Source organism: Stomoxys calcitrans, chromosome 1 (assembly GCF_963082655.1).
Source record: "Stomoxys calcitrans chromosome 1, idStoCalc2.1, whole genome shotgun sequence".
Lineage (NCBI taxonomy): Eukaryota > Metazoa > Arthropoda > Insecta > Diptera > Muscidae > Stomoxys > Stomoxys calcitrans.
In genome coordinates, this window is record NC_081552.1 from 132,884,230 (window position 1) to 132,902,564 (window position 18,335).

The 18,335-nt window shown below is 39.0% G+C and overlaps 1 protein-coding gene across 1 annotated transcript in view; it reads left to right on the forward strand.

Annotated features, from left to right (window-relative positions):
* The first annotated feature begins 4,885 nt into the window (after positions 1-4,885).
* The window catches only part of LOC106094159 (membrane-bound transcription factor site-1 protease), a 165,810-nt gene continuing 152,360 nt past the window's right edge, over positions 4,886-18,335 (forward strand). Inside the window, exons 1-2 of the mRNA XM_059362384.1 lie at positions 4,886-5,192; positions 5,254-5,775. Coding sequence (XP_059218367.1) covers positions 5,004-5,192; positions 5,254-5,775 — 711 coding nt within the window. The 5' untranslated portion in view covers positions 4,886-5,003. The remainder of the gene's footprint in view (positions 5,193-5,253; positions 5,776-18,335) is intronic.

An 18,335-nucleotide genomic window follows, 5' to 3' on the forward strand; every position in this document is an offset into this window, starting at 1 on the left:
AACAACGAAAAATGGAGCGAACTAGTAACACACACAAAATCCCTGTTGCCGCGCTACCGACCGTTTCGCTGTTCCACAATGATGCATGCGCATTCGTCCCCCACTCCCTTAACTCGGACTGCGTCGACTCAAAAGGCTTCGGATTAACCAAGTTTATTGACGGCAGTCCTCCGTACTTCACCGCCAAATCTTATTGTATTCCTTGAGCCGTGTATAATACACATCCCAGTAAACTTCCGTTTTTTTTACGACGTGCTATGTTAAAAATTGGGCCGATGTCCTTTCCCGAAGACGACAACTATCTTCGAAGGACCCCCTATCTTTGAAGGGTCTTCTATGTTTGGACAAACTAAATTTTCTTGCCCAAGTCTTTTTCTGAGTAGCCTTCTGAATTTTGTCCAGTTGGTTTTCAACTTATTCCAGAAGCTTATCGGATTCGACTGTGGCCGTGCTATTCTAAACCTAATGTAGCGATGGTCAGAGAAAGTGTGTTCCATGGAGATCCTCTTTTCCTGAACTTTATCGATTAGATTTTTCGAACATATCATCACATCTAATACCTCCTCCCTAATCCTATTAAAAAAGGTAGCGGTGTTACCAATATTAAGTGTTATTAGGTCTTTAGTATTCCAGAACTCGGCCAGGGCTTGGCCCCGCTCATTAATGGTGGTACTACCCCATGAAATGTGGCGATAGTTCGTATCGCACCCTATTAGTACCTCGTTTCCTGTCTGTTTTGCTTTCCTCACCAGCCGTTGCAGCTCCGACGTGGGTGGCGGTGTCGGAGAGTCGAAAGGCAGATAAAGTGATGCCAGGTATGCTCCACCGTCTCCCTGTCTCACCACTGTTCCATCCGACTTTGACAACTCTGAGGAAAATATATAATCCAAATTTTTATGACAAATAATGCAGGTCCTCGGCCGAGTACCAGTGTTAGCATAGAATAAAAGAAAGTTGATATGGTTCATTCCAGAAACTTTGGTCCGGGTCGTCCATGGCTCCTAAATTAAGGCAATATGAATCTTGCCCTTGCTGATTATCTCCATCAAAGCGTGTGTAGCAGTCTCGCTCCAGTGGAGGTTTATCTGGATTACCTCAATCATTGGTCCTTCAGTAAATGGGCATCTTGGGAGTAGGTGATGATCTCATCGCCTCCTCCCTGTTCTTTAGGCTGCATTGAGTTACCTGTCACTGCACTGCCTGTAGTTATGGTGTTAAGTTCTTTGCCTATCCTAGTCTTCCGGCTTTTTACAAAGTCGGTAATGGTTCCATCGTCGGGTCCATCTTAGTTAGGCTGTATTGAGTTTTCATTCCCTGTACTGCCTGATGTTTTAATACTAGGATCTTTCCCTATCTTAGTCTTCCGAATCTTACGTAATTGGGAGTATGTGATGGCACCATAATTGGCTCCCTGTTCGTTAGGCTGCATTGATACTCCCGTCGCTGCGCTGCCTAATGTTTCAATATTAGGATCTTTACCTATCCCAGTATTCCGCATCTTAGAGTCGGTGATGGGTCCGTCGCCGGGTCCCTATTTGTTAGGCTGTTTTGTGTCTCCCGCCACTGCACTGCCTGGTATTTTAGAATTAGGAACTTTACTTATCCTAGTCTTTCCAATATTGAGAGAGGCGGTGATTTTCTCGTTGTCAGCCCCCTGTTCGTTGGGCTGTGTTGAGTCACCTACCACTGCACGGCCTGGTGTCTCAAAATGAGAATTTCTGCCTATCCTAATCTTCTCAATCTTAAGACACAGCTTTGCTCCCGTAGTGCGCCATGCCTTTAGTCTTAGCCATATTCGTCACGGAGACTTGATCAAAGTCAACCACAAGGAGATTTCATTTCTCCTTATCGTCCCTGTGGAAGTCCTGACACTTCTCAGCGACCAAACCTTGGTTTTGCTTGCCCTAGAATCCCAACATGCGTTCCGTCGCAAATTAACTGACCCATCCCTTGATGAAGACCGTAGCCTTTGTGAGCTGGGGGGGATTCCATCTTTCACACCAGGTCGTGCTTTGCGCCCTCCCAGGGAGCGCGGATACCTCTGACGAGCTGTTTGGCATTATCAATACATTCCGCCGACGCAAAACGAAGAGTCAAGATGTCCCCTCTATACTCGCAGCTCATTATTTGTATGGGAGGATCCTCTACAGAGTTCCACACATGCTCGAAGATCCCCTCGTTAACCAGATCCTCCACTTGGGACCGATGATCTGCTGAAATCCTACCGAATGCACAGCCGATATTGATAACTGCATAAGTCAGCTCATCTCCTGTTGGAAGTGACAGTCCTCCATGAAGACTTTTCGCGCTTTCTTCGTTCCTGTTCCAACTTTGTCTCCCTTCGCAGGACACGGTCTTGAACCTCCATTGCGGAAGGGCTGCTTGGTTTTCCCAGAGTACTTTGAAGCTAGGAGCTATTTTTCGTTTTCAGCATTTTAGCAGTGATATGCTCGGGAGATCTGTTTCTCTTTCCAGCTTACGTAGAAGTGCTTGGACTGTCAGTTCTATCCCTTCTAGCATCCTGCACTTTCGCCCAATTGCGCTACTGGTACATACTCCTCTGTCTCCTTCGTCGTGCATCGAATCGCTTTCTCGGTCTGCTCGTGAGCTTAGCAAACAAACCAACACTCACTTCTGCCGTCATCCAGTTGGCCTCATCTCTCGATTTTGCTGCGATGACTGTTTCATTGACACCGCCGCTGTCTGAATCCGAGTCAGAAACACACTTTTGCTTAAAGGCTGGGGACGAACTGTGTATCCCTCTGGTTTATCCGGTTATTCCTCAATAGTCTGACGACTTGCACTTGAAGCATTACTCTCGACTACAGGTGCCAAGGCACCCACACCTATAGGAGATGAGGACAACACGCTACGGACTGACGCCACCACCGCAGCTGTTGAGTCTTTGGTAACGGCTCAATGGCTACAATACAGATTTGAACCAGTGAAAGGGGTTGTATTTTTCTTTGCTTTCTGAGCGAAATTTTTACAGCAATCAAATGTTTGCCACTATAATATTTTTTTCTTTTACTTCTTTTCTGCCTATTTTTAGCCACAGTTTCGCCGACTTTATTTTATATGGAGCAGGATTCAATTGAAAGGTGAGGTCATGCGAACTTAAAAGGTGAGGTCATGCGAACAGCTGAGTACATTTTTTTTAATCCCGGCACGGGATAATTTTGAACCCACACAAGTTGGAGCTTTGAGCTCCAAACGGTGTGGCGTTCTCCTTTATCACGAAAAGCGTAGCTGGGAGCTAGCCATGGCGACAACGACCACAAATCATATAGTGCAATCCGCAATTTTTCCATCAAGCTGATCATCGTTCTGCCAACACACGCAAACAAATTTGTAAGCATGTGTGTATACGTGTGCTGTTGATTTGAACACATTTCGAACCGAACACTGATTTTGGTAATAAAATTCAATGATTTGCAAGCGTTGCTCGTTAGTAAGTCTATTCATGATGAAATGTCAAAGCATACTGAGCATCTTTCTCTTTGACACCATGTCTGAAATCCCACGTGATCTGTCAAATACTAATGCATGAAAATCCTAACCTCAAAAAAATCACCCTTTATAGGATAAATAAGAGCAACTTTCTAAAAGCACTTCCACTTCCATGAACATTCCACTAAGGAACAGGGGCAAACTTCTCACATATCAATTAGTGCAGTCCGATTCAGGTTTAAGCTCAATGATAAGGGGCCTCCTTTTATAGCCGAGTCCGAACGGCGTACCGCAGTGCGACACCTCTTTGGAGAGAAGTTTTATATGGCATAGTACCTCACAAATGTTGCCAGCATTAGGAGGTGAAAACCACCACTGAAAAATTTTTTTTCTGATGGCCTCGCCAGCATTCGAACCGAGGCGTTCAGCGTCATAGGCGGACATGCTAACCTCTGCGCTTCGGTGGCCTCCTTGCAACAACATGTAATATCTAGACCAAAAGCGCAACAGTTTCTTTACAACCGTACATATTGGGTTGCCCAAAAAGTAATTGCGGATTTTTTAAAAGAAAGTAAATGCATTTTTAATAAAACTTAGAATGAACTTTAATCAAATATACTTTTTTTACACATTTTTTCTAAAGCAAGCTAAAACTAACAGCTGATAACTGACAGAAGAAAGAATGCAATTACAGAGTCACAAGCGGTGAAAAAATTTGTCAACGCCGACTATATGAAAAATCCGCAATTACTTTTTGGGCAACCCAATATTTATTGCAATAGCTTGTTATGAAAGAAACATTTATTTGTTATTTATTCTTGAAGTATATTTATTATATGTTTGTATTTATATACAAATAGTTTCTTATTTATGTATCCACAAATAATGTTTTTCCACCCCGAGTAAAACACATTTGAAGAAGATAAGTTGTAAAACAAAGTTTATACCTAAAACCACTTTGACATTTCAATTTACGGCATTTACCATTCAAGCATGGCGGATTTAAAAAGGTGGTCTCACGCGAACAGCTGTTTATAGCCTTCCAGCTTTGACGGTATTGAGATGACAGGTTTTTGTTGCATTCTCTTTGTTGTTATCCATTATCTCTCATACTCTCTGCTTATGTACGCACTCTATACATACACGCACACAAATTTCCTTGGGTATGTTGGGAAAACGTCGATCAGTTTGATGACAAGATTTCAGATTGCACCACATGATTTGTGGTTGTTGTACAAATGAGACCACCTTTAATTGTTTTGCCATACCACTCAAGGTAGTTTCTTGGGGGTATTTTTTTGTTATTGTGCTTATGACACTTTCCGCAACTTAATTGTACCATGTACATGGTATTTGCCTGCATTCCGCTCGAAAAGCTGAACGGAATACCCTGCTAAAGTCAACTTCGACTTTAATCGTTTAGTCGAAAGTCGACTTTAGATCCCTAATAGTCAGGTTGTCAGGCTGTCAGGCTTTAAATTCCAAAAGCGGTGTTGTTACCCACACCCAGCAAATTGTTATTTTTAAATCCCAACTTTCCGCAGTTGTTTGGCATGTTTATCACTGGATGGATATGTTTCTTTTCAGTTTGCGTCTGTGCTATTTTAGGAAGTGAAAATTCAAACCTTGATATTAGTGTCAGCATAAGAAATGTTACTAATGAATTTATTGTTCGCTTCAAACACTACTATTGGAAGCACACAAGAGAAGCATATATTCAATCTGCGCTAAACAGACAAAATGTGAATAAAAAATATTATTTAATTAAATTAACTTCTTCATAACATCTTTAATTTGTGACAGATTACAATATGCACATTTGGACATAGGATGGATATGTCATTACTTCATCCAAGTGATTTTGAAGTTGTCCACTGCGCACTACCGGTTGACAGGATCTTAATATCCCATCCAGCTATTAAGGCTGTTAACATTCAATCTGTTATATTCAGACAATTGAATTATTTCTCTGGATCGAATAATACAATTAATACACGACAAGACACCTCTCTGAAATCATACGATCGCCAGCTTCTAGGACTATTTCAAAAACACATTACAGAGTTGTTGGATGTTCCCAAGTTATGGAGTCTTGGTATTACCGGAAAAGGTATTAAAGTTGCAGTTTTCGATACTGGATTGCCGAACCATCATCCACATTTCCGCAATGTAAAGGAAAGAACAAATTGGACGAACGAAAAATCCCTTGATGACGGAGTTAGTCACGGGACATTTGTTTCTGGTGTGATTGCATCATCTAATGAATGCTTGGGTATTGCACCAGATGTTGAACTCCACATTTTTCGTGTTTTTTCAAATAAACAGGTAAAAACAGAATAGCTTTTGCGAATTATGGCAAGTAGAAATAGGTATATTAAAGCAAAAACAAGGGATATGCTATGTTGGAATATCGTCCCCTTGCCGCCAAATATACGTAAATTCCAACATAATTATAGAATAGCGTGGAATGAAACATTATTACATTTGTATCACTCTTTCGCCTGATGCATATAGTGGCTTAAAATTGTATGCATTAAAAGTTTCAGTTTTTAGACTGATTTAACTGATATTTTAAAATAGTGTTATATTAGACACCTGTACACATGAGCTAAATATCGTACATACGAAGGCTGCTATATGAATTTCTGGCCTTACAATGAAAATGCAAATTTTTATCATCAAAAATGGTGTTATTGTTTTTAAAAATATCCTCTAGCATGACCAATACACTTTTGCATGCGCTCTTACCAATTGCCGGAGCACTTTTTCCATTCTTATTGAGACTCCTCCAAAACATTGTTATTAAACGCTTAAACAGAAATTTCTGGTGACAAAAATAATTGACCACGGATTTTTATATTTATGTGCGGGAATAAAAAGAAGTCATTGGGTGCCAAGTCAAGGCTATATTTGGGATAACCCATCAATTTGACGTTTTGGCCGGTCAAAAAGGGGCTGGTTTGAGCTGATATGTGTGAGCTTGCACTGTTATAATGATGAATCTTCCTCTCCTGTTCGTTTTTCGAAATTCTACCAAGACTTCAAATTGTAATCAATGTATCATTTGTCACATTACCAGTTTTGCCGAAGAAACAGGCGTCAATCTGCTTCGGAGTGCTTCGTCCACGAATAACTTTCGTTGGACTTGGTCCGGCTTCGAAGACCCACTCGGTCGATTTTTGCTTTGTTTCGAGCTCATACTCAAAGATCCACGTTACGCCACCTGTGACGATATTATAAACGTATTTTGAAGCACCACGATCGAATTTTTTTCAAAATTTCTTCCCACTAATCGACAAGCCTTTTTTGAGCGATGATCAGTTCTAAACCAGTTTTTCAAAGTAAAGGGTAATTTTTTAAGAATAAGAGAAAAATGCATGAAATATTTATTTGAATCGACATTACGGTCCATATAATTTAATGTTTGAAGATTATTTCATGGAAATGTTCACCGTGACTGCGCCTCAAATGGTCCATCCGCTTAGTCCAATTTTGGCATACTCTTTCCTACATTTCGGCCGGTATCTCACGAATAAATGCTTCAATGTTGTTTTCCAATGCGTCAATTGAAGCGGACTTGTCGGTATACAAGTGCAAATTTTGCCCATGAAAATTCCACTAAGGAACAGGGGCAAACTTCTCAGGGGCGAGTGCAGTCCGATTCAAGTTTAAGCTCAATGATAAGGGGCCTCCTTTTTATAGCCGAGTCCGAACAGCGAGCCCCAGTGCGACACCTCTTTGGAGAGAAGTTTTACCACCGGTGAAAAAAAATTTTTTCTGATGGTCTCGCCAGAATTCGAACACAGGCGTTCAGCGTCATAGGCGGACATGCTAACCTCTGCGCTTCGGTGGCCTCCGGTATAGACATGATATTTAACACAGCGTGCTGTGTGGCATGTGGCACCGTCTTGTTGAAACCACATGTCATGCAAGTCAAGCTCTTGCATTTTGGACAAAAAAAAAGATGCCATCAGCCCATAATCAAACTGACCTGGCTGATCTTCACACCAAAATCCAAAATTATGCTTTTTTTTACTTACCCATTGAGTCAAAAATGAGCTTCGCAATAAAATGGAAAATGAACGCGATAAACTTTCTTATCAGAGCACGCATTTTGACAATCAAATTCAATAATTTGCAAGCGTTATTCTTTTGAAACACGATTCATGGTTAAATTGTAGACCAAACTAAAGATGTTTGTCAGTGAAACATAACACGAAACGTGTCTGAGCTGCTTAAATCAGTGTTTCCAAAAATATAATAGCTAAAAAAATCTGCCTTTACTGTAGGATGGTTCTTCATTGTCAGACAAAAATTTAAGATAATACACTCTCGTCGTGGCAACGCACGTTGTGAAAAATGGTCGCATGAAAAAGTTAACGAGTTAATTCCATTTTTTTTTTGTAAAATATTTTTTATATATGTATATATATATTGGTGTATATACAAAAAATACTGCAAAAGCGAGAATGGCATTATGCACCAAAGTAGAATGTGTTAATTGTAAACATGAGCACAGGTCTAATAACAAAAATTGTCCAGTTATATTGCAGAGAAAATAAATATTGAGAATAAAAACGACAGAAAAATTATCGTACAAACAAAAGTTACACCAATTCAGAACTTTGAAGATTGTAGACCAAACTAAAGATGTTTGTCAGTGAAACATAACACGAAACGTGTCTGAGCTGCTTAAATCAGTGTTTCCAAAAATATAATAGCTAAAAAAATCTGCCTTTACTGTAGGATGGTTCTTCATTGTCAGACAAAAATTTAAGATAATACACTCTCGTCGTGGCAACGCACGTTGTGAAAAATGGTCGCATGAAAAAGTTAACGAGTTAATTCCATTTTTTTTTTGTAAAATATTTTTTATATATGTATATATATATTGGTGTATATACAAAAAATACTGCAAAAGCGAGAATGGCATTATGCACCAAAGTAGAATGTGTTAATTGTAAACATGAGCACAGGTCTAATAACAAAAATTGTCCAGTTATATTGCAGAGAAAATAAATATTGAGAATAAAAACGACAGAAAAATTATCGTACAAACCAAAGTTACACCAATTCAGAACTTTGAAGAGCCTACTGAAGACTTGAAGGCTGCGATTGAAACAAAAGAAAAATGAAAACAGAATATAAATAACCCAAGAGAGAGAGAACCAAATGATCTCTCTGTCAAACATTAAAAACCAACAGATCCGACACCTCAACTTAAAACAAACCAATCAAGCAAACACACAACAGAAACCGAAATCACAAATAAAAGTGAACAACGTGAAGCAAATACAATATCAAAGCTTTCTCTTACTAAAGATAGCACTCCTCCCTTAACTACAAATGATTTCACACACAGAATCAAAATGGCAAGTCAACTCTCATAATCATTCAAACAATCACTCTCATATATGTCTGAAACAGCAACTACTTCAAAGGAGACTCATTCTCACACACACACTACTAAGAACCTTAAACTCAATTTACCACTATCGTCTATACATCCAGAAGTCAAACCTAGAAGCAGGAACTCATCGATAGATCGTTTAGATACAAACCATTACAACAAAAAAAAAAAACAAAAACGATTCTAAAGATTTAGATATGAGTGAATATTCTGAATTAATATGAACATCGGTTTTAACATAAAGTTACTATAGTGGAACATGCAAGGATTTATATCGCATAAATTTGCGTTAGAACATCTGAATATTATTCTACTGCGTGTCAAAAAGTTGACGAGATTACACTGGCACTGCATAACTTACCACAGACCGGCCAATTGCTTTGTACGTGGTCATCAAGGTTTCTTTGTCTGCACCCCAAGTGCTGCCAGCAAGTGACTTGAGGACCTTGTTTCTACTTTGACTTTATCGCAGATTGCTGTGGCATGTGGGGAGAATGTGTAAGAGCTGTCAAATGTGACGCCAAGTATTTTGGGACACGATGGTCGGAATAATTTCTCCATCGACCATCACAGTCAGCTCAGTATTCACCTCACGCGTATTTGTAGTGAATAATGTGGCTGATGATTTGCTGGCGAATATCTTCAGATTTCTTGCAGCGAAATATGAGACAAGCTCGTTGAGGTAGACGTTTAACCTATCGCAGATGTCATCAATGGGTGGGGGACCTGATGCCATGATCGCACAATCGTCCGCATATGATACGATCTCTATGCAAATATGAAAAATCGGTGTTTGAAGTATATTGGTATAAAATGCTGCAAGTCTTAGCTTAAATGAAGTTGGGTTGTTTTAAATCATTGTATAAGTTGTTCTATCTAGTGATGGTGTCGTCCCTTTAAGACTTCTTAGAATCTGTTTAGTTCGAGTAGATCCACTGATTTGCTTAGATCGTTATCTGGCGAAATGTTTGAAGAAAGAAATTGTTCAAAACAGGTCTGTTTATGCCGTAGTACACATGGGGTTAGCGCACAATCAGAGCTTATGGAACTCAATAATTCCGCAAAACTATTGGCTACCTCCGACGGATTTTTAATAACTCTACCATTCTCGACAATGACTGGAAATGAGTTCAGTTTTTTCGTTCTCAATTTATTGACTCTAGACCACAACATTCGTGTATCCAGATTTCGATTGAGTGAGTTTAAGTAATTGTTCCACACGATTCTTTTTAATATTCTACATTCTCATTTGATAGCCGCACAGGCTTTTCTATTGTTTATAGCGTTTTTCAAGGACATTCTTCTTTTAAAAATGTTTCAAGATTTCCGTTTCAGTTTTATAAGTTTCCGTATAGCAGCGTTGAACCACACTGGTGAGGATTTTCCTTTAGAGTCCTCAGTTTGTCGCATTGTTTCATTAGCTGATGATTATGATTCTCTTCAACTGCGCAGCTTCTCTGTGTATGTTGTTTGAGCGTACACAATGTATCGACAACTGGTCTACTTTGCACTGAATCGTGACCAATCTACATCGTTTTCTATAAAACGTGGGACAAAACGCTTAGAATTGCCTTGATTACTATTTGTCATTAAAATTGGAAAGTGATCTCCGACACAGGGGTCTCTAGTGTTTTCCATGATATATCTGAAGCGATTTCACTGGAGACCATTGAAACATCTATTGCCGTCAAAGTGTGTCCAGTGTTGAATAGGGTATGAGAGCCATCGTTTAAAATAACTAAATTCGCTTCGTCAGCAAATTGCTCCCATATCGTACCGGTACCCGATAAGGTATGAGAACCCCATAATGGATTTTGCACGTTCAGGCCTCCTAAAACCAAGTGATGACCATCTATACAGCGATTTATTGAAAGCGTCATAACAAGCTAATATCAAACTCCTTGTAGATGTTGGTAATATGAAGAGTCGAATTGCCTTCTGTAGTTAAAGTTTGGTGCAATAGATCACCAGTGGACCTCCAGTGTTTTTTAACTTGAAGATCGTTTTGGACAAATATAGCTATACCAGATTTAACATATGTACAATTTTTGTTGTGGTGGTAGACATTGTATCCTGGAAGATACAAAAACTTTACAATTTTGTTAATAAAATGGGTTTCTTGGAGTGCAGTAATATTAGGTTTAAATTGTTTATGATAGTTCTAACGCAAATTTATGCGATATAAATCCTTGCATGTTCCACTGTAGTAACGTTATGTTAAAACCGATGTTCATATTAATTCAGAATATTATTCACTCATATCTACATCTTTAGAATCGTTTTTGTTTGTTTTTTTGTTATTATCTTTTGTATCGATGAGTTCCTGCTTCTAGGTTCGACTTCTGGATGTATAGACGATAGTGGTAAATTGAGTTTAGAAAATGAGTCTCCTTTGAAGTAGTTGCTGTTTCAGACATATTTGATTGCCATTTTGATTCTGTGTGTGAAATCATTTGTAGTTAAGGGAGGAGTGCTATCTTTAGTAAGAGAAAGCTTTGATATTGTATTTGTTTCATGTTGTTCACTTTTATTTGTGATTTCGGTTTCTGTTGTGTGTTTGCTTGATTGGTTTGTTTTAAGTTGAGTCGTCGGATCTGTTGGTTTTTGATGTTTGACAGATAATCATTTGGTTCTCTCTCTCTTGGGTTATATATATTCTGTTTTCGTTTTTCTTTTGTTTCAATCGCAGCCTTCAAGTCTTCAGTAGGAACTTCAAAGTTCTGAATTGGTGGAACTTTTGTTTTTGCTTCTTTGTACGATAATTTTTTCTGTTGTTTTTATTCTCAATATTTCTTTTCTCTGCAGTATAACTGGACAATTTTTGTTATTAGACCTGTGCTCATGATTACAATTAACACATTCTACTTTGGTGCATAATGTAGACTCGTGTAGTGTTGATGTGCATACCTCACATATTTCATTCTCGTTTTTGCAGTATTTTTAGGTGTGTCCGAGCTTATAACATTTTTTATATTGCACTAGCTGACCCCGGCCCGCTCCGCTGCACCTCCTTTTACTTTATATGGAACAAAAGTTTCCTTGGAATATTTATTTTCGACAATTAAAGATCTTTTAGTGAAAAAATACTTCATTTCAGCGCGATATTCTCATGATGTCTGATTTATTGGTGTTTTCGGGGGAGAGGTGGTCCCCCAGACATTTGGCCCTGAAAAAATGTCAGCATCGTGCTCTTCTTTCAAATACCATTTATTTAAACCCCATATTGCCATTGGTTTAGGGGAGTTTACACGATGAGGCGTCCCCCGAATACATGGCCCCAAAATAGGTTATCAAATTCGTTTTCTAATCTCAAATACCTTTCATTTGAGCCACATAGTGGCATAGTCGAAAAATTTTTACCCTTTGGGGGTGTTTTGGGGAAGGGGTGATGCCCTAAATACATGGTCCTACATTTGGATATCAAATTCGTATTCTACTCCCAAATACCTTTATTTGAGCCCCATATTCCGATGGTCAGTAAAAAGTTGCTGTTTGTGGGGTATTTTAGGAAAGGGGTAGACCCCAAGAAAATTGGTTCCGAAAGTGGGTATCATTTCTTGCTCTAACCCCCAATACCTTTCATATAAGCTCCACATTGACTTGGTCGGTAAATATGACCGATTTAGGGATTGGGGTGGCCCCCAAACACTAAGCCCGGAAAATATATCAGCAACGTGCTCTATTCTCATATATCTATCTATCGTTTATTTGAACCTAAAATTGCCATTGCCCTCAAAATTGCCCTCCTTATTGCAAAAGTCAGCAAATATGTCCGGTTTAGGGTATTGGCTATTGGCCCTAAAAACTATGAATATTTAGTTCCACTCTCTTTAAGACCCAAATTGTCTTTGTGAGCAAATACGTCCTATTTGGGAGTTGTTATGGTGGTGGGACGTCCCCTAGACAGTTGGCCTTTAATGTTGATATCAGATACGTGGTATACTCCCACATACCTTTAAATTGAGCTTCATATTTCCATAGTCGTGACCGGCTTGTTTGGGGGATGGGCGACCACTCAGTGAGTTGGCCTTGAAAATATATATCGGATTCGTGTTCCACTTTAAAAACCCTCTTGTTTGGCCCACATATTGCAATAGTCAGTAAATACTTACTATTTGGGTGGTGTTGTGGGGGTGGCGTGGCCCCATAGACACTTTTACCGAATGTTGATATCAAATTCGTGCTTTACTCCCAAAGACCTTTCGTTTGAGTTTTTGGTGAGAGGCGGCCCCCAAACACTTGGTCCCATATTTGGATATCAGATTCGTATTCTACATTCAAATACCTTTTATTAAAGCCCCATATTCCCATGGTCAGTAAATACAATAAGTCCAGTTTGGGGGTGTTTTGGGGAAGGGGTGGACCCCCAGCAACGTGGTCCCACATTTGAATATCAGATTCGTATTCTACTCGCAAATACCTTTCATTTGAGTCCCACATTGCCATTGTCGGTAAATATGTCCGATTTAGGGGTGTTCTGGGGGTTGGGGTGGTCCCCCTAACACTTGCTCCGACAATTGGATATCAGATATGTTTTCTTATCCTAAATACCTTTCATTTGAGTCCCATATTGTCGTGATTGGTCCCCTAGGTACCCCATCCGAAATTTGGATACCAAATTTTTATTTTTAGGGTACTATATGAGAGCACACAAAACTTTGCTTAAATCACACCACCCATCTCCGAGATCTGGTGTTTCTGAAAATTAGGGTAAGGGGGAGGGTCCGCCAACAAATCTTGTAAATTTTCTGCAACCCACGACTCCCTCATGTTGGAGCCTTTCCACTATTTCTTGCTATGTACCACTTATGAGATCGTGCGAAAAAATTACTCCTTTAACGATATTCAAAGTTGGGTGCAAACTGCATTCGATAGGGCATACGCCCGGTAGAGTTTTAGATCGCAGAAAACTGTTTGTTTGTTGTTCATTTGTTAGAATTAACAAATTTCCATCGCGCATAAAGTTAACTTCCTTTAGCTGTTCGGATGATATTCTTTCTAGTGCTTTGGACACTAGAAAGATATTACAGCTCCGAATTGGTTTGTTTTTGATGGTGCAACAAAGCGTGGTTGGTTAGATTTGCTCAGTTGGCTGTTGTTTTTTGTTTGGTTTTGGATTTTTGGTAAGTCGTTACCATTGTTAATATTTAATCTATTGTTATTTCCTTTCTTCCATTTGGGAGATGGATACAAAGTATCCAGACAGGAAAAATAGTTCCCTCCAGAAGAGGATGCCATCACTAAATCGCCTCTCACAGAACGCAGTTAATTTAATCTTTTTCAAAAATAAAAGAAAAATAACTTCTCGTCAAAGTTCGTTTTGTATGTCTAAGAAAAACTATGTTGTTTTTGTATCAGTTTGTTGTGTTCTATCTTTCGTCTGCTTGATTCTGTCGAGTGTCAAGACCCAGGAACACTGCGACTAAGATGGGGTGCGTCCACAGGGATTTGGGTCTGAGTCGAGTGCGTTTGACTGGGCTGTTAAACAGGTGACGAGTATCGTGGGGTCCCTGGTCACAGTCGAGACATATATCTTGCACGTCGGCATCAATCCTTGCTCTGTAGGAGTTGAGGCGGCTGCATCTGCCGGAACGTAATTGATCCAGAGCTACTCTGGTTTACCGGGGGAGTTCAATTTTTCAGGTGCCATGGGAGGCGTTCGTTTTCCAAGGACTACATTCACCCGGTAGCTATTTACCGTGTCTGTATGAATGTTGTCTAGACCTGCTGCGTTGATGATGTCTCGGAATTTCCTCTCGGGCTAGTGGCCGAGGGGGTGGCAGTTCACTGAAGCGACGATTGGTGACTCTCTGATGCCAGCCCAATCGGCCTTCTTCTGATTGATAGACGTCCGGCGCTCAGAGGTTATGAAGTCGGTCGATGGTGAGAATTATGGAGAGGTAGTCTGACCCCAAAGAGATGACGGCTTGCCAGGTACGTCATTTAGCAGATCAGGGGATGTAATTGAAATGTCTTGCGAGCTCCTGCACCTACTCGTAATCCTAGTGGGGCATCCTCATTCACCGTGCAAAAACTAGAGCCTTCAATCTACAAGTTAAGTTTCAAAAATGATACACTTCCCGGCATTGGCCTGGCAATATTGCTGGGATGCGGAGGTCACATAGTCCAATGGCGGGACGCAAAAGGCGACGACGATGACGCCAGGGCAAGATCGTTAATGTACCCACTCCATGCACTGGTTATAACTCTCCGACCGATGATGGAGGCGGTTCAGGCAAACCGAATATTATGCCGAGTCCGAACGGCGTGCCGCATAGCGACACCACTTGATATACAAGTTTTAACATGGCAGGATGCCTTATAAATGTAGCCAGCATTAGCAAGGGGATAACCACCGCTGAAAGTTTGGTTAATGTTCAGGGATTTACTAAAACTCACTGTTCAAAATTTCGTCGAAATCGGATAAAAAATGCTCTTTTCATGGGCTCAATACTCTACACATGAACGATATGTTGGGTGTGGTTGCAACTCAAACACAAAGAATAAGAAGAAACTCAATTCATAACAACTTTCTAAGAATAAGCAAAAAAAAATAATAAGACGGGAGCAAAGGACGATGCTGTTTGTTCTAAAAATAGACCAATTGTATTAGTTTACCTCCAGCCGCGCACATTATAAGCAAGTGGTTGGCAGAGTTGGTAGCGCACCTGACTAGCAAACGAGAGGACCCATATTACAAAGTAAAGGTAACACTATTATTGAAAAATGTCAAAAAAAAAAAAAAACAACAGCAATTTTTTTCAATTTAAGATCCAATTATATATTATTATATATAAATGGATCTGTTTATATCTGGGACAAATCTGAGATACAATTCTATCAAATTGTATCAGATTCTGTCCAATCAGATCTATTTGGATACAATTAGATCCAATTATATCTTATGCCTTTTTTTAATTCAGATATATATTTATATATACAGTGTCGTGCAAAACAAAAGGTTTTGTTCAATGAGGTTTTATACAATAATGGTACATTTGCACGTGTGCCAAACAAAAGCAACTAATTGATGGTTAATATCAGTTGCTCAATTTTTGACCATGGTAATACATCGAAATGGCATAGATTATATATAGCGGATAATTGCCCACACGGATAAATCATTTCCGTTTGGTTTTAGCATTTCGTACAATTATTTATGTATGACAACTTCAGATTCTTGTTTTCATTGAATAGCTAAAATCAAAATTTTGTATTCAGCGATAGACCTAGCTAGTGCAAAATTTGCAATCACTTGCCTTATACGAACTCTTACTTTAATTTAGAAACATGTTTATATAAGTTTTTGAAAAATGTTCAAGATTTAGACTAGTCAAAGTTAGCATCTGCAACTATTGGCGTCCTTTAAAGATTTTTTCATTAAAAAGTTATCCATTATATATTCAGATTGGCAAAAACTGGATTAAAATTATTTTATAACTGTAGGAAACAAGTTAAAATCATTATATTGGAATTTCGCTGCTTGAAAATAATCTGACAGTAGCTGGGTTAGCTGGGTTAGGGCACTCGTATAAAAATCGACTCTGCGTGAACATGAAATTTGAATTTCACCAAAAAATTTCGTTATATTAATAAATACCTTAATTTCTCTAATTTTTCTGTTCAATTTGAATGCTTAAAGCATAATAGAGTAACAAAAAATCAAAATTTTAAAAATTTCAATATGACATCGATTTTACGAAAATTCATACTTTTCTTTTCGTTTTTTCTCTTGATAATATGTTTGTTGTCTAGCGTTTGCCTGTTGGTTTTCTGTAGAGCATAGCTCGATAATTACCTAACTAACCCACGCACGTTTTCAACCTAATATTATATTGTAATAGGACATTTTGTGAACGTACATTTACTTTTTCTCGGATACATTGTTATGTCGTCTGTGTCTCCTACTTGAATATACGGGCATAATGTTGTAAAGCTCACCAATTTTACTATAATTACGCTTACAAATTTGCCAAAATTCAATCTTTTAATCGCGGTTTACGAATTTTTTACCAAAAATTTCCGAGCTCCAGCTCTATATCTAAATTCGTACATTAGGTGCAAACGACTTACCCGACGACTAGACGATTTTTTTATATTCGTATATTTGGGAACTAAAACGTAATAAATGGTACTTTCTTTGGAGATTGAGTCTAAACTCTCAAAATTGGGATTCGGTTACACATTCACGGTGTTAATTGGACGACTAGAAGATTTGTTTTCAAGTAGTATATTTAGGTACTAACAAGTACAATGTAGTACTTACTTTGCTATAGGTCTCAAAATTGGTATGCAGTTACACATTGACAGTATGTATTGAGTGACTAGACAGTTTTCCTGAAATTTTCACTTTGCTGTACTTAAAACTGCAATGTGGTATTTTCTTTACATAAGTTGCAAAATTGGGCACACAAATTATTTGAAAAGTCGTACCAAAATGGTAAAAAAATGTTGTTATTCTTGGTACTATTTGGTACTCTCCTCACAGAAGAGACAAGTTTTTGAAATTTTATACACAGTTATGACCAAAGCGGATTTAAAAAGGTGGTCTCACGCAAACAGCTGTTAATACCCGGCAAGGTTTGACGGTATTAAGATTTCAGTTTTTTGTTTGGGTTCTCTTTGTTGTTATCTTCTTTCTTGCATACTCTCTGTTCATGTACACTCACGTTACACACACGCACACAAATTTCTTTGTGTGTGTTGGCAAGACGTCGGTCAGCTAGGTGATATGATGACGGACTGCTCCATATGATTTGTGATTGTTGTATGAATGAGAACACCTTTAATTGTTTCGCCATTAGCCATTAGGGTTTCGGAAGTCTTTGGATTCTCTTTGTTGTTATCTTCTTTCTTGTATATTCTCTATTCATGTACACCCACGTGTACACACACGCACACAAATTTCTTTGTGTGTATAGGCAAAACGTCGATCAGCTAGGTGATATGATGACGGACTGCTCTATATGACTTGTGATTGTTGTATGAAAGAGAACACCTTTAATTGTTTCGCCATTAGCACGGGGTTTCGGAAGTCTTACACTAAAACGTTGATACCACTCAACGGGGGGCAGCGAAGTGGACCGGATGTATGCTAGTCTATTTTTATATTAAAACAGTCTACACATGTATAGAGAGGGTAACTGGCTGATTGACCCTCGCCCAGCCCAAAACGGTTGATCTTGTATCATATGCATGGGATAAGACGAGATTTGGTGCTGTTAGTAAGTTTAGGTATTGAGAGTACGAAATGGTGAATGGTTTGCCCAGCGCGAAAGAAAAGGGCTAGAATTATGTAAATGAGTTCAAATTAAATATCCGTTAAAGGTAGTAAGCAAAAATGTGCCACGAGTCCACCTGTAGAACGATAAAAAGATGGGTTGGTGCGTTGGGTTAGTAGCCCATCACCCGGAAAACTTGAAGAAATTACTATGAAAAAACGAAGAAGATTGAAAACAGGCCCCCCCACGTTGAT